Source organism: Camelus bactrianus, chromosome 1 (genome assembly GCF_048773025.1).
Source record: "Camelus bactrianus isolate YW-2024 breed Bactrian camel chromosome 1, ASM4877302v1, whole genome shotgun sequence".
NCBI lineage: Eukaryota > Metazoa > Chordata > Mammalia > Artiodactyla > Camelidae > Camelus > Camelus bactrianus.
In genome coordinates, this window is record NC_133539.1 from 4675469 (window position 1) to 4697414 (window position 21946).

The following is a 21946-nucleotide window of genomic DNA, read 5'->3' on the forward strand; positions in this document are numbered from 1 at the left end:
AATGTATTAATGAGTGCTAAATCTGATCTAACTAAATTTAGCTAATTCCCAAGGTTAGAATTTGTTTGGAAAGTTGGCAAAATTGTGAAGAATCTCTTTTATCTAGTCTCTTGTTATGGGTGATAGTGAAATTTTGTCACACGGTTGTTTCCTGTAAACATCCTTTTAACATATTTTTGTGAACTAAATATTTTAGAATTTGAATTAAAATTGTTTTTTGATGTGATATAGTAGCAATGAAGACAGAAATAAAGAAAATCCTTCTATTAAGTTAAAATTTGAAATTGTAAATGCTCCCTTGATTTAGGAAGTCAGCACTGTCGGTGCTGTTCTGAAGCGTAGTGAGTTGCCCTGGAGTTGGAAACCTTGATGAGCTACATTTACATCCACACAGGCACCAAGACACAGCTTTCTCTCCGCTAATGGCTTAGAAGGGGCTTCAGCAAGAGTCCTGGTAATCAGGTTGGACATTCTGAATTGATGGCTGATCGAGGGAAAGGGCCAAGATATGCAGTGATTTCAGGGACTTTTAACAAGACTTGGCAAATAAACAGGACACACAGTCAATCACACAGTAAATGCCAATACCCCCCACCCAACCTGTTCCGCAGGAGGGCCCCTGGGCAAAAAACAAAACTGATAAAATAAAATAAAATAAAAATGAACTGCAGGCACCAAGAAACCTTAACAGAATTTTCTCTATAGAGAGTGCTTCTTTTGTAGAACTGCCTTATTGTCTGTTTTCTTTGTGTTCACTTATACAAAGAGAAAAGAAAACTAATAGCAAGATCTCAGTATTTCTGAGTTTCTTTGTTTTTTAAAATTTTGTGATTTAAGAAAAAGAAAGCAAAGAGAAATGCTTTGCAAAGGCAACTTTGGAATCTACACAGACATCTCTAAATTGTGTTATTATACCAATCTACCTAATTTCAGTGGTCCTAAAATGTGAACTTACAAATTGCTGTCAACCCTTTCAACTTAAAACAGACGAAAATGTTACAATCTCCAGGTAGAAAAACTTGCTTCATTTTAAAGCCAGATACCAAAGATGCTGAATTTTTGATCAAAAAAAAAATCTGAAATAAAAATAGATCTGACCTTTGAAGAGAAAAATTTCTTGTCTTCAAATCTGACTTTCATTCTTTTTCATTAAAATAAAAATAAAAATATAATAAAAAGAACATCCCAGAATAGCCTCTTCTCAAGTTAAAAATACAGAGCCACATCCAATTATTTCTGGAACCAGCCACGAAAGGGAAAAAAAGGATGAAGTTCGAATATCATAAACTGCCATTTCTTATTGGAGTTAGAGTTTTCATAAAAATCTTGCAAGTCTTTTGGCAAATTAAACTAACTGGACTCAGTAATACTCATATCAATTATGATAATAAACATCCTTCTTGCTGCCCCCATGCCAATTTAACCATGTAAAAAATTATCTTACTTCTTTTAAATTTGTAGTAGGGTCCCTTGGAGAAGTAAGTTATGTATATAACATGTATATAAAAGATCCTGGGATTCACTGATTTTTAAACTCTTCTCCCATCTAGGACGACATATCTTTCAATCCTAATTCTTCCTAGTGCTCCCCAATTACACACACACACACACACCCCTCCAAGTATGAACTTGTGCACCTTCGGTCCTATAGTTCTGTTGAAAATCCTCCTCTCCCCTGTGCTTTGGGTGAAATTCATCCATTTTTTCAAAAGTTCAGCATAAGGTAGAGGCTCCCCCATCCTCCCTCCTCGGGAAAGAAGGCTTGGCCCTCATCTTTGCTGCCTCTTCTGGAAGTATCTCCCTGTGAGCAGGGGCTTTGTTTGGATTGCTCAACGTGCATCTTCACCTCCTTCTGGTTTCCCTGCTGGGCTGACTTAGAAGCAAAAAGCCCTCTTCTCAGATACTTTTGTTCCAGGCTCTGGAAGTGGTTGGGATACTGTCTGGGGCATCAAGGGAGGTCCAGATCCATGATCTACCATTTGTTCATCTTAACTATTAAGAGCCATGTTGTTTGGCCTAGTGGCAAGAGTGTGGCCTTGGCAGTTGGGCAAACCTGTGTTACGTGACCTTAGTCTCAAGTCATGTGACTGTACTGAACCTCAGACCCTCATTCAACTCGGGAGAGTGTTGGGGGAATTAAATGAGGAGATATGCAAAATGCCTGGAATGCAGTAATCAATGAAAATCACTGCTTTCTCTTTGTCTCCCCTTATGTTCATAAACACTTTGAGTGAAGGGGACAGTGTGGGTCCACGGCTGTATTTAGATGCCAAGCAGATTGCCTTTGTGTTCAACCACCCAACAGCGACGTTGTGGAACTTACGTCTTAACTATTCTAAAGACTCATCAGTTTAATGTCTTTCTTTAAAAAGTATAGGTTTGAGCCCAGAAACTTTACTTTAGGGACCTAGGTAAAGAAATAATTAGAAATACAGATAAAGATCTATAAGAGACTTTTATGTTATTTTATTTTAATTATAATAGTGAAATATTAGAAGCACCCAGGAGTAGATAGGTTAATTAAATTATTGTGTATCTACTCAATGGATTATTGCACAGTATTAAAATGGTGTATTAAAGCATTTTAGTGACAGGAAATCATTCATGATTCAGTAACAGTCATATAATATCCATTGAATATACACATAATAAAAATACTGAGTAAAATAAACTGAATGCAAAGCTATTTAAATAACAATGTAATATCAGTTATATGAATGTACATACATATATATGTAGAAAAATTAATAGAAGTAAATACAAAAATATGTTAATAGTGGTCAGTTCTTCGTCAGACAGCTCTTGTGTCTTGGTCATGGAATTATGAAGGATTTACATTTTATTCTTCTACATTTATGTGTTTTTCAGAATTTTCACACTGTGCCAAATTCTATTTGTCATTAAAGTCATTTAAAAAACCTTATAAAAATGAAAATATGGATTTCTACAGGCTGGAATCTTTAAATATATGCTGATAAACGTATACATTTAATAAAGTTATTCTTCAGGTAGAGTTTTCTTTGTATTTTCTCCTCCTATAAAATATAAACTGCCAAGGGCTTGGAATGTGTCTTTTCATGTTTTAAATACCACTTCACTTCTTGGTAGAAATTCATTAATTTGTCACTTTTCTTATAACTAATGTTCACTGAGTGCTGCTCTGTGCTGAGGCTGCGTGCTCAGGTCCTGAAAGATCTTCGGCTGGTGAGGAATATATACCAGGTTCTTTGGACGTGGCTTTGAGAAGTGGGCAGGGTTGGGAAATCAGTGTGTTCTCTAGGCTGTATTTCTCTGATTTTGAACTCTTTAGATTTGAAGGCCTTCTAAACCTTTCACCCAAGAAGATTCTGGTGGTCTCAGTGTGGAGTCGACGTAGAGAACGTCATCGATGTGCACTCCGTGTGCATTAAATGCAGGCTTATATTGGACAAAAGGAAGCAGAGTTTGAGTGACGTTTATCACCCAATGCATGAATGTTCAGTTCTGTACATATTTATCACCTCATGGCTCTTTTAATGCTTGTTTTAGGAGTGGTAGATTTTACTATCTTTTGAATGTTTGTATTTTTAAAATATTTTTTCATTGTTAAATTCGGCTCACCTAAAATTGATACTATCTTATGAACAGAAGCCTCTGGGAGTGCTAATCATGTGTGTGCTTGCTTTATCTTTTTACCTGCATCGCGGTTTAAAGAACCTCGCTGAGTCATAACCCTTGCTTCTGAAGTTATATTCCCTATGATGTTGCTGTTTGGTCCTTTGTGGAAAGCATCTCTTCAGTTGGATCTCATAGAGCTTGGCAGAAACCAAGGGAGGACACTCAGTGTTCAGAGCAGGCCCAGAGGGTTCTCTGTCTCACACGTGGCTCGTCTTCCCCCCAAATCAAAGAGATGTAGCACATTCTCCATCCTGGAGTTTAGGCTGTTGTATGAATTTGTGTTTTATCCTTGTTTGTGATTCTGAGGGATGCTTAAGACAGATACACACACACATACATATTTTGTTTTAGGAAGCATATGACTTATAGATGAACCTCTGATCTGATCATCTGAGGGTGGTTTATAGGTATTTGCATTTTCCAAATGCTTACCAAATGTTGTTCATTGGGCTATACACCAAAAATTGACACATTGTAACTGACTATAATTTAATTTAAAAAAATTAAAAAATAAATTAATTTTAAAAAGTTGTTCCTTTGTAGTCCACACTAGGGCACTAAATGATTTTTAGAGTCTTGATAAATGCTATAACTATGTATCACAGGAGGGTTTCTTTACAAAGTGGAATTGATAAGCTTACCTACTTAGGACGCACAGAAGACTAGTTACTCAGGACTTTATCTCCTTCATTGAGTGTTCAGGTATGGGATTTGAGAAACGTATGGGCTGTTGGATGAGGATGTGTAGAATGACCGCGGAGACAATGACTGGAGTAAAACAATGCTCCTGAAAAGAACGATAAAGAAGTGAAGACTCAACCTCAGGTGGTTGTTTAATGCGTATTAGCTCCCGCAGCCCCAAGCCCACCGCTGCTCTACACACCTGCTGCTGCCCGGGAGGGCAAGAGCGAAGGGGTTAGTCAAGTTCCTTTCATCCGAGATGAGCCACAGCCACGTTCCAGCTCCTAGTCTCTGCGCGTTGTTCTAACACACTCTACTCAAAGTAATGTTATAGGGCTAAACGTTCTTCAAATTTTTATGGTAAGGAATTTCCAAGAAAAGCAGTGGGATTATATACTTCTCCAGACATTGTCAGTAAGCAAGGATTTATTGAGTGAACATGGCTAATGCTGTGTGGGACACAGTGGAGGACACCTCCCTGCACCAGTTCATATGGAGTGGGCCGTCTGGAGAGGTCATGTCATTGACATTGTACTTATGCTTGCCTAGAGGAGACTCCATGGTGGGTGCAAACTTGCAAAGAAGGATACCTGTCAGTCCGAGCTGACAAAATTAAAAGTGTTTTTCCCCAAAGGAAGAAAAATGAGAATGCTTTGTAGTTGTACTTTTAAATCTCTTGCAGGCACGTTATTTCATTTGATTAGAGCAAGTTGAGAGTTCTTTCATGTTCTCACTGATCTGCACTCTTGGCTTATAATTGGTGTTAATAACTGTGACATTTTTATCTCAAAGAGGAGGTGGGCATATTGCCTAAAATTATTTCCCTCAAGATTTCTGTGTTTTGTGTTTATGCACCTATAGATTTTAAGTATAGAATTGGCTTCTTATGTAAAGCTCATCTGAGTGGGTAAATGAACATCGACACCCATTCTAACAGCCACAAGGTCTACCAAGGGTAAGAGCCTCTACACCTGTGTATGAACACAGCTTACCTGGCAGTGGCTGCTCAGGTGACTGGTGCTCCTTGGAGGGGTCCCAGAGTACAGTGATTTCACACACCTAACTCATCTGATGTGAAATGTTATATACCTTGAAATCTTTCTTCATAATAAAGCCATTCTCTTAGGAGAAACTCTCTCCCCACCTCTCTTCCCTTGCAAAGAACTGTAGGTTGAGTTTGCTCACTCTTATTTTAAACTCATTCTTCATGAAGGCAGAGGATGAACTGCTTTGAGTTGTTGTTATAGGTTAAATCGTGTCCCCTAAAATGATACATTAAAGCCCTCACCCTCAGTGCCTCAGAATGTGACCTTACTTGGAGATAGACTGTTACAGATGTGACTAGTTAAATGAAGATGAGGTGAGACACGAGTATGGGGCCCTTAATCCAATACTACTGCATCCTTATAACAAAAGGGAAATCTGGACACAGATTTAGAGAGGACAGGCCATGTGAAGAGGCAGAGTTCGAGCTATGTGAACAGAAGCCAAGGAATGCTCGGGGCTCGCAGGAGCTGGAAGAAGAAAGGAAGGAGCCCTGCCTGGAGGCTTTCAAGGGAGTATGGCCCTGCCACTAACCTGGTTTCATACTTCTGGCCTCCAGAAATGTGAGAGAAGACATTTCTGTGGTTTAAGCCACCTAGTTTGTGTTTTTTTTTATATATACTTTTTTTTATGGCAGCCCTAAGAACTAATACAGATGCCACATTGAAAGATGAAGCCAAGGGTAAAACACAAAACAAGTTTCAATGGCAATCAACTCTTCACAGATCTTCCATCTTCTTGCCATGAATTATTCAAGTCCTTTGTTTTTGTTCCTGTCCATTCAAAAACCAAGATTTTCATCTCTTGGTTGACTATTACAGATCCTTCTAAAATTGTTTCTGTCTAACAGATGACTGACAGACTCCAGGTCTTTACTTGTGTGCAGTGGAGGGAAAAAAAGAACAAGAATTGAGTTTTTGACTGAATTTTGAGATTAGGCTCACACACCTGCTGAGAAGGCTTGAATATGAAACTGGGCAAGAGAAGTCAAAAAACTTGATTAGACAAAACTAAACTGGGATGACATCAGCCTCTCCCTCCCACATACGATGACTTCCTCTCCGAGAGGTTTTCATGGGAACAGGAGGGAGAGACACATGATGAACACGTGGACATGTGATGACACTTGGGGTTGATTCTCAGTACTGTGTAATGATGATCCCCAAGACAGTGGTCACACATCTGTCCTCCTCCAAGGAGCCATTCACTCCCATGTATTGTCCTTTCCCTCAGCTGCACGCACGTTCTCCACCCCACAGTCTCACGAAATGTCTCTCCTCAAGTTTCCTCTTACACAACAAGTGAGCATTGTGACAATGTGTGCAGTGACCACTGAATGGGAAACAGTGCAGGCAAAACAGTTGGGGATGTGCTTATCCATCCAGTGATTATAACAGGTTATATTTTCTTTTTAGAACAAGAATTGAGGGTATGCTTTATAACTCCTTTCATTACTGTAAGTCAGTTGAATCTAGATTTCTCTAGATTCAAGATTATTTTTTTTTTGATGGTTGAATCCTCATCAACTTTGTTCATGTAGTTAAAATGATTTGGGGAATTCAACAAAAAAAATTTTGTAAATGTACTTGGAAAGTATGAATGCATGCTTAAAGATCTATGATGGAAATTCAGCACCAATTTGGTGTAACCCTTTTCAGTTTTTGTCATATACAGTGATTCAGTTTGGAATGGACCAGAGAAAAAGTGGTGCTCATTCATCAGATGTCTTTTTTATGACATTAGCTTTTTCCTTTTGGCCCTCATTTATGCTACTTCTCCTCATAAAATATTGGTTATTTTAAAAGGATATTCTCTAGTTAAAATTTAATAGCAAGAAATGAAAGAAAAATGGCTTCAATGCTAGACATTTACAATGACTTTATCACATCCTTGCTCAAATGACAAGTGGAAGTTTTCTCAGCATGATGTGAGAATAATTTATCAGAAGAGATCAAAATGAGTAAAATGTATGTTGGAGAAAACCCTTTCATACTCTCTCAAGAAGAGAGCAAGTTATCTTAAAACAAGGAATTTTTATTTGTCCTTTATAAAGAAATATCCTCCCTTTATTAAATACGTGTTGAGTTAGATTGAAAGGAAGAGTAAGTTTACCATGTTGTATGGGATTTCTGAATGTGCACCATGTTACACTGTGAGAATCGCTCATAGAAGCCAATAGAAAATGAATGTTCTACATGGAATTTAAAAAGTTACTCGGTGGGAAAATGTGGGAAGAAGATGTGGGGAATTTAAAAAAAAAGCAAGATTTACTTTACCCTAGAGCAGTGAATTCATACAACAATACTCCAGTACTTCATTAGCATTGGAATGCATTCTAATAGGTTTTATTCTTTATTTGTGTTTACTTTCTTGTCATTGTTCCAAATGTTAAACTTTTTTTTTTAATTGAAGTGTAGTCAGTTACAATGTGTCGATTTTTGGTGCACAAGAAATGTACATGCATTTGGATACATATATTCTTTTTCATTAAAGGTTATTACAAGATGTTGAATATATTCCCTGTGCTACACAGAAGAAATTTATTTTTTATCTATTTTTATATATAGTGGTTAACATTTGCAAATCTCAAACTCCCAAATTTATCACTTCCCACCCCTTTTCCCCTAGTAATCATTTCTAATAGTTTTTAGTAAGACTGGACATAATTCTCAAAATGTAAAGTTGACAATGCTTAGAATTTTATCAAATATTTTCAAACACAGCCTGACTAATCAGTGGAAAATGGAAGGTCTTAAAATGGCCTTTATTCCCGTAGTTTTCTATGATGATTCATAAAACCCCTTTGTAAGCTATAAGGCGCATGGTCTGGATTCTCAAATAGTGAGTAGGTGCCTGCTCAATGAAGACCTGAGTGAAATGGAATTTGTGGGTCAGTATCATAACTGTACTAGAGAGATTGCTTTTCTCCAAGTACAGATACAACATCACTGACCTACCGCACGCTGGGTAACACGGGACCTCAGAATACCCTGCCTCCTATGACATCCCTCCCACCTTAAAGGCTGTTGCTGTCCAGTGTTCTGGAGATGTCTTATTTTTTCATGCCTGTCATACTAGTCATTATTATAATCAGTATATCCAGTCATTATTTGCTTAGAGTTCTGCAGTCATACCAGCTTCTTTGTTAATCATTCCATCCTTGAATACACTTGCTTTTCCTGATGCACGTCTTTTAGTTCCAGAGGAGAGCCTGTTATGGGCAAACTCTCAGTTTTTATCAAATCCTCGCAAATTTTCAGATTTTCCTCCAAATATTGTTTGTCTGCCACTTTTTTCTACTTTCTCTTCCTGAAATTGTCATTGGCCATATGATCTGCATCCCTCGTCTGTCTTTATTCTCTCTCGTGTTTATGTTTCTTTTTCTCTTTAAGCAATAATCTGGGTACTAATTCCTTTAGATTTATTTTACTGTGTACTAATCTCCCCAATGGTGTTTAATCTAAATATTTATATCAAGGGTTATTTTTTTTTTTTTTTACTCCTGCACATTCTATTTCATTCTTTATCTGATTTATCTTTTTTTCTGACACCAGTCTGTTCCTTTATCTTGTTCTTGATTCACTTTTCTTTTTCTGCAAACATTTCAAAAATATTTATTGAATAATCTATATTCAGTTGTTTCATTATCTGAAGTCTCTCTTGTTTTTTCTGACTTTTATGGTAATCTGTTCCCTATATGTTCAGTGGTTTGGGACTGGGAGCTCAGATTGGAAGGAAGGATTGGGGCTTTATCTGTAGACATCCTGGAGGCTCAGTCCTCCAGGGAAAATTTGCCTTTGCTTCTGCAAGACACTCTTGGAAACTGAGTCACTGTATGTTAATATCTTGGCATGAGGTTTCTTAGACCCGGCAGAGGGTAAATCTAAACACCAAACTTGAGAAGGCTAGTACTATGGTTAGACATATTTTTTACCCAAAGCTTAGGCAGGAACAGGCATGGGTGTTTGCTAAGATTTTTTTTTTTTTGGTCTATCCCTTCAGTGAGTTTACCGTTTTCTGTAGAGGTTTCCTCAATTTGTGTAGGCCTAAAATCTTCTCTCTTCTTTCCTCATTTCTTCCTAGAAGAGAAAATGTCCCATAGCAACTGTGGCCACACTTTTTGCTCTAAGTGTTCAATTCCCTCTTCATTATAGAACCCCAAGGATTTTCCTCGTTTGAGAACTCTGCTATTTATTTAAATGTGTATTTATTATACTTATCCAGAATTTAACTTTTTATACCAGGAAGTATTTCATAATAATCAACCTTTATATTGTCAGAAATGAAAGCTTCTCCAGTGCACATTTGACTTATTAACCATATTAAACTATTTGAGAAAAAAGGAAAATAAGATTCCAAATAAGAAACCATTTTCATGACAGAAATACCCAAAAATCAATTCAAGGAGGAGTTTTTTCTCAGTATTCTAAAAGAAAATCCATTAGATGGTTGTATAATAAAACTGCAATTAAAATAATAATGAAAAAGAAATGTAGGTGGAATTGAGAAGAATAATTGCTTACCCTTTAAATTGAAAAGTAATTTGACAAGGTACCTGGGAAAATAGAATTTTGCTGATCACCAGTTTCTATCAGAGCCTCAGAAGGAGTAAACATAGGAAGTGGTTATAGATTAACAAAGCAAGAATCATGTGTCATTAATGAGGAAGTATTAAGGTGGCGCAAATCCTCAGGAATTCACTATTTAATTTCTGAGAGCATCACCCACACCACACATGTGTTCAGCCGTGTCCTCTGGGCCTCAGACAGACCAGCAGGGTGCCAAGCGCTCTCCCCACAGTGGCCCGGTGTGGGCAGCCCCTCAAATGCCTGACCACGGAGTCCTCAGCACCACGCCAGTCCTTCTGCAGTGAATAACAATCATTCATATTCACAGTAAGTGTCAGAAACAGCCTTTAAAATTGCCTTTAACCAAAGTCTCAGAATCTGAAAATCTGCAAAAAGACTTAGGGTCCTTTTAATTTTCCTAAGGAGGTTACAAAACCCATTAAGGGTTGCTTTGCAATGAGAAGTATGTATGTTTTATTCAAGTGTTTATTCCTTTTCAAAAGCCTTATTTCTTTTATATTTGCCTGGGAGGTGGCCCGAGGCAAAACGAAATAAAAGCAGCACCGTGGTAAGATCTACAAGGCTATTACACGGCAGCAGGTGTGATTAATGGAGCGTGGTATTGCTTTTACACAGCGACGTGCATTAACGTTTACCTGTGGCACTCGGGGTGTGATGGTCCAGGCTAGAGCCACCTTGAGCTTATTGTTACTGCTGCCAACTCTTGGCAGAAAGGGACTCTGCTTTAGGGCTCTGAGACAATATTGATGGCAGTACCCCGACAGCCCAAAGAGGCCCCTGTCACTGGCTGTGAATCATTTTACCCCTTTTTTATACTTAGAATTATTTCATTATTTGGAATAACTCAACTTCATCTTTCTGATGAAGATTCATCAATTTTTTTAAATGTGTCTAATGCTTTTGAAGAAAAGACAAAGCTACAGTTGAAGAGGCAGAGGCATTGCAAAGCAGCAGCCAGTGCCCTGACCCTGTCTTCAGTGGTCTCGTGAGCATCGGTCACCCAGCCAGAGCAGGGACCCACACCAACAGTGCGTCACACCAGGCCGTCGGGAGGTGCATAGCGTTGCAGAGGACCCAGGAAAATGGAAAACACAAAACCTCTCAACCCAGTGATTACAGATCTAGGTAGACATGCTAGTGAAACTCTCTCATCTGGGCCGAGGAAATCGTGTCAAAGTTTGAAGAACCTTTTTTTGTTGTTGCAATAGTGGACTATTGACATCAGTCTTAAGGTCCATCAGTAGTGGAATGAATGGATTCATTCGTTCATTTGATAGATAACTGGTATGTATGTGCCCTGAACTGTTCTGTATGCTAAATTTACAGCAGTGAAAAAAACTGGAAAAACTCATATGCCGAGTAAGGTCCGTTGCAGTTGTTAGAGTGAGTTATGTTTATACAGAATGATACTATATTTCTATTAAAAAGAATGGACTAGATTTCTCTATAGCAACATGGATAAAACTTAAGAACACGTAACATTGGGTGGAAAAAACAAGTTTTTCCATAGTAAATGGTAAGATATTTATGTAAGTTTTTTTAATTAAAACATAATTGGTTAACAATGTTGTGTTAGTCTCAGGTGTACAGCAAAGTAATTCAGTTACACATATGCATACATATATTTTTTTCAGGTTCTTTTCCACTCTGGGTTATTATGACATATTGAATATAGTTCCCTGTGCTGTACAGTAGGTCCTTGTTGTTTATCTATTTTATTTATAACAGTGTATATCTATTAATCCCCAACTCCTAGTTTATCCCTCCTTCAACCTTTCCCCTTTGGTAACCATAAGTTTGTTTTCTAAGTCTAGGAGTCTGTTTCTGCTTTTTAAAAAGTTCATTTGTATCTTTTTTTTATAGTCTGCATATAAGTGATGTCATATGTGATTTGCCTTTCTTTGTCTGACACACACGACCCTGCACAGGCACATTAGAACTAAAACAAAGCCTTCATGAGTATTTAACCGACTGTTTGTGAGGCACGCTGATTCGTTCTATCTACTCTACTTTATTTTTTAAAAGTAAAGTTACAGTCCGTGAAATTGATTTCACAACCCATTAATAGGTCATTCCCTACCACGTGAAAAACCATTACCCCATGATATTAAGTGGCCACAATGTAGTGTCTATTTCATTCTTAATGGTTCCTGTTTTTCTACGTTCTTTCCCATAACCATCTGTCATCTGCATCAGACAGACTTTCCTTATGATTAATTTTCACTGCGTTTCACCAGTAAGCCCAGGGTCTTCAATTCCAAGTGGGTCTATAACATAAAAGACAGGAAAAGCGCAATCATTGAGGATCCAAGTGTGGGGCTTTGTTCTTTCTTCACTTTCTTTTCCTTTTTGAACTTGTTGCCTTTTAATCAGCACCTACCTCAACCGGGACACATGATCAGCATGAAATATGAATTCCCTTTCAGCCTCAAAATCAGAGATCTCGGGGGACAGGAAATAGTGTTGATACACTTCTTCTAAGGATTAGTTAACCTGACACAGCAAGCAGACTCCACGACGTTCTTCTCCTTATGTTTCCTACAATCTACAAGGGGCCACTTTTGATCCCAGAAGTTCAAAATATGTCACCCACGGACAACCAACACCCCATCCAAGTCTCTTTCCCAGCAAAGGCGTCCTTCTCCAGCCAGTCAGCACCTCCCCAAAATGGGGGAGCTACCTTTGACCACGTCCCTTTGCCTCATCCTGGCATCCAGGCCGCTGCACTCAGGACTTCTGCACATTTTCTCTCTTTTTGTTTCGCAGCCCTGCTCTTCTCATCCACTGTGCTCCGTCCGAAATGCGCCCTCCACAGAAACCCTGCCTCCCAACACCCACGTCTACACAGCAGTTCTCCATCTGGATTCAACCATCTTGGCTTAATCCTCTTACAAGCACTTTTCACAGTGTATTTTTTTAACATTTTTTTCACAGTTTATTAAAAAAAAAATTTTGGTCTATTTTCTAATTTTTTCTCTCTCTCCAACTAAAATACTTGCTCCTAGAGGTCAGGGGCCAAAACTCTTTTTGTTCATCATATACATGAATAGATACAACTCAAGTTTTATAAGTTTCTTTGGCTCTTTAAAAAAATTCCTTGAAATAATATCTTTAAAAACAAAATTCTGTCCTTTCCAAGGATTTAGTTTTTTAAAGAACTAGAAATCTAACTAGAGGAAAGATTAATGACAGACTCAAATATCTGCTCAAGAGCTGATCTGATCATTAACAGCCTAAATGGGGTAATTAGGTATACAGTCGGAATGGAGCACCGAGGCTTAAATTAGCAGTGTATAATTGAGCCTAATTTAACTGCAGGAGAATTCCACTGAGAGAATTTTATTTACATGAGGAAAATGTCTGAGTGAGATTGCTTTGGGAGAATTTAGACATCTATCTGCCAAATCACTCTGCAGATCAAGTCCAACCTCCTGCCCCATGTGCAGAGGTAACCTCACCCTTTCCGGCCAAGTGGGCTTCCAAGCAGCTCAAAGTCCAAGCTGGGGCTTCAGGAATTTTCTGTCTCTTAGATATCTTGATATTTTCATAAATATGGCAGGCCCCAATGGTAGTATGCCTTGTTGTACTGAGGCTATTTTTTTTTTTTCGGGGAAAATTCAATGTATATCATCAGGCACTTCATTCAGCATCATACCAGGTCAGGGAAGCATCAGGTAAGAAAGGCGAACATGCGATCACCTTGTATTTGGACAGGCTGCTGTCCTCTGGGGAAGGCAGCGCTAACACTGACACAACTGAGCAGACCGAAAGCGGGTAGCTGTGAAGTCGTGTGTCACAACATAGTTCAGGAAGACCGGGAGCTCCTCTAGATGATGGCGTAGGCACTGGGGTTAGGTGCTTGGAGGGGAAGGATTACAAAGACCAGGGTAAGTATTGAAAGCCTCTCCTTCTGGTTGTGAGCAGGCACATATGTGATTGGGTTGAAAACCAAGCAAAACGAAAGTCTGTCTTTTGACACATTTGCTCTCAACATAAATACTATTGGAGACTTGTCTCCTTCCCCTCTGCCATGCGGCTCATGTGAGTTTGGGCTACACCTGCTGCGTCCGGTCCATACGCTCACCACATACTGACACTTTCTTCAAAGTAAATTTCATCTGCACAAGTAGTGCACTTTTAGGGTATTCAAGTACAGGAGACTATGAAATGGAACATGTAATTCCCCCTTCCCTTCTCCTAATCCACTCATGGCTTTAGAAGCAAATACAGTTAACATTTTGGCAGATATCTGTTCACATATATACGGAAATCCCCCCCACACACACACACGTGTGCACACATTCATTGTCTTTTGTGTATGACATTATATAATGTTCTGTAATTACTGTATGTTATGTCTTGGAGATCTTTCCATGGAGTATCCTAGATTTAACTTACTTTTAAATGGCTACATAATATGGATACACCCTAATTATTAATGTGTTCACCCTTGATTGGCAATTGGACTCGTTTTCAGTTTTTCATTTCTTAAACAATGCTGCAGTGGGCTACTTGTGCATACATTGATCTGTGCACGTGTATGAATGTCCCCATCGGATAGGCTTTGAAGGGGACAGGCCAGATCAAAATGTATGCAATTCTTACATGTAAAATAGGCTCATAGATTACCCACCAAAGAGCAAAAGGCTTCACCAGTTTACACACTTACCAGTAGGTATTCACTTCCCCACACCCTAGTCAAGACTACATACTATCAAATATTTTAATTTTTTCTAATTTTCTGTATGAAAAATAGCATTTTGTTTTAATCTGCATTGATTTGGTAAAACTGTACATAAATTCTGATCATAAATCAATTAAAAATAATTTCATTTATGAAAAATTGACTTTTTTTTCAATTTCAAGCTGTCTAATCCTGGGATTTGATCTGCTTTGCTGTTTATCCAGGACTTCCATTATTCCCTTTGGTAATGATTGGTAGTCTTCTTTAAATTCATTTTCTATATTACTAGCTGTTTATGCCTAGGTATTTAATATTTTTATTGACCTAGCAAGTTGGATATTTTACTATTATATTTTATTTCAGATTACAGCTATTCTAGTGTGCCTTTCTCTAGCAGAAACTTACATGAACATTCTTATTTAATCCCACAATATTCCCAAGATGGTACTATTGCTCCATTGTACAATAAGGAAACTGAGGCTCTGTTAGGCTCTATTTGTGTTCTTGGTTATACTGACAGGAAGACACGGAACTGAGATGTTTGCGTTATCCTTTTCTGAAGTCCTCCCCCCGCCCCCCCAGCACACCGGGTTTAGAGCTCCACGCCTCCTGGGCCTCTGCTCTCCGCTCTCTTGCTGTCTTTCTCTGGCCTCTTCCCTTACTCCCGCCCCAGGGGATTCCTGGGCATCGGTTCCCATAAGTGATTCCTCGACATCACAGCTTGATTCCCAAAGTTCTGTCTCCAGCTCCACTTCTGTCAACCACCCTAAGGACCCAGCATGTTCAGGGCTGAACTCCTGTCTCCCCCAAAACAGAGACATCCTCGCCCAAGCTCTCTGCTCCGTCAGTGCTGTCCTAACCCCAGGGGCCCTTCAGACTCAGTACTTGGAGCGCTTCTCTCCCCAGCCAGTTTTTGTTGCTCCTTCAGTGTAAATATGTTTCTGTGCAAGTCACTTTTGTTCCTACAGTTGTTCCTCTGCTCTGCCCAGGCCTTCCCGTCTCCCCTCTGGTGTGGCCCGGGCCAGAGAGCACAGTGGATAAGGGCCTGAGCTCTCAGCTTAAACACCAGGATGTCGTCCTGGCCTGGATGCGTCTACTTGTGTGAACATACGCAGTCGCTTAACCTCTGTTCCTCACTTTTCTCGTCTGTAAAAATGGGAATAATAATAGTTCCTGCCTGTAGGTTGTTGTTAAGAACTAAATGGGTCAAAACGTATGGCATTTAGAGCAGTGGTGGCTCACAGTAAGCACAGAATACCTATCGGCTCTGATTAGGATTAGGATTAATAGCCAGATGTCTCTGTGTCTACATCTCCTCTTGTTTTATAAGGACAACCATGCCATTGGATTAGGGCGCACTCTACTCCGGGATGACCGCATCTTAACTAATGACATCTGCAGTGACCCTGTTTCCAAATAAGGTCACATTCTGAGGTCCTGGGGTTTAGAACTCAACTTACGATTCTTGGAGGGAACACAGTTCAACCCGTTAACAACTGGTGAGACATCTTACTGTGAGGGCCTACTCCTTTCTCTCTCGTATGTGAGGCTCTCCACATAATGTTTTAAAACCATAATTTTTATCAGGCCACTGAATTGCTCAAGAAGTATCCATGGCTCCTTCATGCCTACATCTAATTACGGATAGGCACCCACCCATCACATCACAGAATAGACGCAGCTCAGAACCACTGAAATGAGTTAAATTCCAGTCTACATCCAAATCAAGAGAAACTGATGGCTTTAAAGTTTTATCATGGATTATCTATGTGTATATATATGTACATATCCTTATCTTTTATATGCATATATATCTTTTTCTAGTTCCACTTCTATTTTAGTTACTGCTAATTTAACTTTCAAAATAAAAACATAAGATCCATTCAGAGGCTCACCTCATTTCTAGTGCCATATACTTAGAGCTTAGATTTCAATCTTGTGTTCCTCTAATTTTTCAGAAACTGTTATGAAAACTGCTTAGGAGAAAGCACAGTTTCGTTACACAGCACGGATGTCGATTGGAGGTGGCAGGCACAGCTGATAGGAGTCTCACTGTGTTGTGCTGCCATTTGGCATCTTATTAAAAGAACCGTCTGTTCTTTTAATTATTATTAACTCAGTTGAGATTGCAATAGCCAAAAAAAAGAGCCCAAAGATATGTTTCTGACTAATGAAAAATCAGATATGCTTTTAAAATCTTCCTGAAAATAATGTGGTCCTTATTGTAGATCTAACAGCTCAGCTGTGCGGGAAAAAGCCAGAGAGCATAATGAAAGCATAATTAACATCAAAATCTTAAGCGTGCTCGTTTTTCATGTAAGAATACATTATAGCCATTCCTGGGTGGGGGAGACTCTTTATGTGTTATACATACGGAGATTTCATGTTGAAATCTAAAAAGAAGAGTTTTAGCTTGCTTTCTTTTTACCCAGACTTAAGAAGAGACATTTTGTGTACAAGTCATGATAAAGTGTTTCATCCACCCATCTCTTTAACAAATATTTTCAAATAGCATAGCCAGGCACTGCTCTGTGTCATAGAGATGACAAATCAAGCTCCTGCTGTTCTAGTCGGAGGGGAGAAATGTTAAAGCAATCTCAGACGCATGCAGGGTAACTTCACACAGATGTAATAAAATCAAGTGCTCTGAGCATGAGTGACCATGATGTGGTTCGTGTGGGCTGACATTGCTGGAACATTGATTCAGGAACTGAGGTCAGAAGGATGGTGCCAGCCAGGGAAATATTGGGGTTCAGGGCCCTGCAGGTAGAGCGACTAAAAGAATAGAGTGTGGCCGGGGCAGGACGGAGGGAGAGAGCAGATGAAGGACTCTCAGAGAGAGAGATGGCCAAACCTGAACCACCGTGTCCACCATGAATAATTCGGTCTAGCGGGACTCCGTCAAGACACTGAAGGGTCTGCGTGGATGTTGAGTGGAGAATGGGCTGAAAAGGAGCAGGAGTGGAGACTGTTAGAAGGCGGGGATCCTCAGACCTCGGTGGTGCCACCAAGACCGAAGTGGACCATTCAGGCTGTATTGTAGAGATAGGAACTGAAGGATGTTCTGGGGACATCATATGAGGGTAGGAACGACTCATTTGGAAAACTTCAGAATATGTGTCTTGGGTTCAGATGTTGACTAATACGCCAAGGAATGTTCTTACTCACACAGCTTCACGATGATGATGGAGGATGTCCCTGAGTCTTCATCTGCTCCCTCTCTCTGTCTGTCTACGCTTTATCTCTCCACCTAGTTTCAACCCAGCTTCTTTCTACTGCAGAAGGGATTTCTGATGACATTGTCTACATGACCCTGTTCCCCCCACAGCCCCTCCCTGGGGTGTATGCAGCTACTCTTGGGGCCTTGTTTACATCTTTCCACACCGGGTAGTTCTCTGTTGCATGACACTGGCGTGGAGAGGGGTGCAGGGGCAAGTTGGGGAGTGCAGGGGCAAGTTCCCAGGGTCCCTGTCACCACAGAGTCAAGATGTTCTCCTGGCTTTGCTGTGCTCATTGTCCTGAGAATTCCACGTATCTTGGGAGTTCAGGCTGAACCCAGAGACCCTAGGTCTTTGTTGTCCTCTCCTAATCAAAGGCTTCTATTCTTTGTCCTTATTTTAGATTTTAAAATGCTGATCAGTTTGAGGATGGGTTTCAGGGAGAAATGAAGAGCTGGACAGAGATCATTGAAATTAGTACAGAAATTCAGTCAACTCCTTCTGCCTTCCTGTGAATATTTCAGAAGATGTTTAAGACAAACAAGGTTTACGTTTCTCTGAAACAACGTCTTTCTTAATCGATTTATTTTATTTTAGGGTTTTTTTTTTTTTGGAGTAATTAGATTTATTTATTTATTTCGTGGAGGTACTAGGGATTGAACCCAGGACCCCATGCATTCTAACCACATGCTCTACCACTGAGCTATATACCCTCTCCTCCTGAAACAGCAGGTCTTAAGAGAGTCTTATTTAGCATGCTAAGTGGGTAAAAAGAAGTCAGATATTACAGGAGCAAAGTGAGTGATTAAATTAAATGTGCCCCAAGACTGGAGCCCTGGCAGGGATGAGCAGTCCTGAGTGTAGGCGGCGGCTGCAACCCTGTGCTGTGCGTCTCTGGACACTTGTGAAAAATGGGGCACGGATGCTGTCACTCACATTCCACCACTGCTGATGGCCTGCCAATTCTCATGAAGATGCTCCATGTTAGAGAGGTGACAGGTGTTAATACAGTATGTTTTCTGTCCTTCTTTTCTGTCTATCACTCTGCACTTTAAAGGAACTGGCTATTACAGCATTATGTAAGTATGCAAAATATATGAAAGGAGAAAACTGTTTCAATTACAATATATACTGGTAAGAAATGCTTGGCATATGATGACATATGACAAGTGGTAAAGGTATTTTTAGTTTCTTTTGGAGGAAAGGATAAAGCAAAAATATCTAGAAAAAGCATTCACTTTTGCAGCTATTCTAATATTTAGCATATTTGTAGCCTATTTTAAAATAAGTAACTAAGTATAATTATTTAAAAAGTAAATTTATTACTTAAAGATATTTTATATACTTTAGTAATTAACTGGTGTTCTTTTGAAAAGCTTATGCTAGATCAGTATTTGTTTTATGATTTTTCAGTTATTCATGTCTATTGAATTGTTTTTGTATTATGTAAGAATAATAAGCCATTTTTATCTTATCTGAGCATCTGATCTATAAATGGAATATAGTTCTTACAAGAAATAACAGGGCTGTAAGAACTGTGTTCACAACCTAAATAAATATCTGAGACCTAAAATTAATGAAGTCAAGACTCCTGGCAAATTCTGATGAAAATAAACCAAAGAATGTTTCAAATGAACCTAAGGAAAACAAACAATAAAAGGAGGTGAATTTTTGGCAATTTAGTCTTTTCCCAAAGAGACAAAAATCACGTTATCTTTCCAGTAGAATTGCATCAGATGCAGGAATATTCCATAGGAAATTCCATAGGAAATAGGAAAAGTCTAACAGTGGCAGAAAGTATTTTGAGTTACCTACGATGTAGGTGCTACAACTCACCTGGGCTGCTTTTATTTGATTTATCATCAAATTATAATTGAACAGTGAAAAATTACCTTTAGATATTTACATTTTCAAAGGAAAAATCCTCTTTATTCTTCTTCAAGTAACACTGGTATTTGATCTCTTAATGTTGGCCATTCTGTACAACTAGAGATGTCCAGGCAAAAATCACAGGTCATAGTGAGCACATTGTGTCCTGCGCTGATATGAAGGAGAAACGGCTGAGTATGACTTTTTCTCCCCAAGGTGAAAATGTTGTCATCATTAATTGAGTAGTAATTAGGAAATATCAGGATTCTCTAAAACATTGAATATAGGCGGAATTGATCTTTATCTTAGAATATGGAGGTAGGTGTTGGTTATTACTGAGAAGATAAGACCATCTTTCCTGGAAGTTCGTGGAGTATTTTATTGCTTTATAATCTAACATTTTTGTGTTTTTATTGAAATACTTCAAATTGAGGCAAAAGTTTATACTTACCTGAGGTAGGAACTTACAACTGGAAGTTAATATTCCTTTAATTTGTCACATTCTAAGAGAAAAGCGATGATCAAAGAAAATCTGCTAAATCAGCTACATACCAATTATACGTCAGCTTTGTTGGTGTTAAATAAATCCATGACCTGAAAAATTAATTCATGAGATTGGGTTTTACAAGGATATGATTTATTGTGTAGCACACTTACTAAAACTCCTAATTTAGGATAGTTGAAAAATTAATATAGCTTGAATCCTTACTGAACACGTACACCTATTATTTGCCTTAGCGCGAGTTTCCTTCACATAAAGAAACACTCTGCAGTGACTTTGTTTATATCACTGGGTTGCTTTTGTTCTATTTTAATTGGGTAACTATTTCCTTCTGTTTCAGGATCTAGATTTCTCATCACATCCACGGGAGCCTTGTATATTAAAGATGTACAGAATGAAGATGGATTGTATAACTACCGCTGTATCACGCGGCACAGATACACTGGGGAGACGAGGCAGAGTAACAGCGCTAGACTTTTTGTATCAGGTAAAAACTCATCAAGAGTGTGCTTCCTATTTCTGTTTTCCTTTGTTAGTTCCCCAGGGAGGACGTAATCAAAATTATAGAATTCATGACTAAAATGAAGCCTTTTTTTTCCCCAAAACATTTCAGCAATGTGAGATTTGTTAAAGCAATAAATACTGATATAATACAATATAATACAATGCAAAAATAGATATTCCAAATGAAGTAATTTTACATTTTGTAAAATTCTGAGTTCCTTTGACCCAATATGATTTCTATTTTATTGACAATGCTTCCTTGTCCTATAATTTGTATCTTCTGTCACTGGCAACAGCAGCCAGCTTCACGATGCTTCAGACCACCCACAGCTCTGAGGGGGCAGAACGGAGGCACACAGAACACACCACCTGCTCTTCTATACTGTGTCTAACAGCAGCAGGGAGATTGTCCACATTTAAAGTTAAGGGAATATTCACACCCTCTCACCCCCTTACAGGATTATTCTCAAGTGAAGGAAACCCCAGAGCAGTTTATTCCACTCTGATAAATACATCAGTTTTGTGCCCTTGTTAATGAGACTTCGACGTTGAGAAAATACTGACCTTGCACACAGTCTCTGCAGTCTACTTGCTTTTGGCCCATCTGTGAACAAATCAGCAATCCATTCATACAGTGATGCATTAGCACTTCATGCAGCAGTTGAAAAGCATGACATGACCATCTCAGTACTAGAAATCAAGTGCAAAATATATGACCTTTGCCCTAAATTGATCCATGTGATGAATATCTATTTCAATTATAGTGATGTTTTGTGAGGAAGAAGTGATGGGAAGTTGTTAAACGTTGGGGCAGTTAAAACATTGCCCTCTGAACAGCCACTTACTGCTCTTCATAGCGCTCTGCCTGGGTTCCTCCTCCCTATTTAAGTCTTTAAAACAGGCAACACCCACCTGTCTTTTAAGGTGTGGCACAACGTAAGTCAGAAGTAAGTGATTTACCCTCTGAGCCTGAAAGCGCTTTTTCTTTACCTGTTCTTTTTCAAGTCAAGTGTTACTTTATCCCTTGTGTTACAGTTACATCTTGTTGGCTCTGTTAAGGGCAAGAGTACTCAGCAGTGAAAATATGCTCAGTTAAGAAAAAACTGTAGAGAAGATGAATTAGAAAGTGGATGGCATCTGCCATCTACTCTGCAGCAGCTTTAATGACAGCACAATGGTCTACTTGTTCAGAATAGCC

At 38.9% G+C, this 21946-nt stretch overlaps 1 protein-coding gene across 1 annotated transcript in view; it reads left to right on the forward strand.

Moving 5' to 3' along the window:
• DSCAM (DS cell adhesion molecule) overlaps nt 1–21946 on the forward strand; it is a 544552-nt gene that overhangs the window by 267057 nt on the left and 255549 nt on the right. Inside the window, exon 4 of the mRNA XM_074373020.1 lies at nt 20585–20731. Within this exon, the coding sequence (XP_074229121.1) occupies nt 20585–20731 (147 nt within the window). The remainder of the gene's footprint in view (nt 1–20584; nt 20732–21946) is intronic.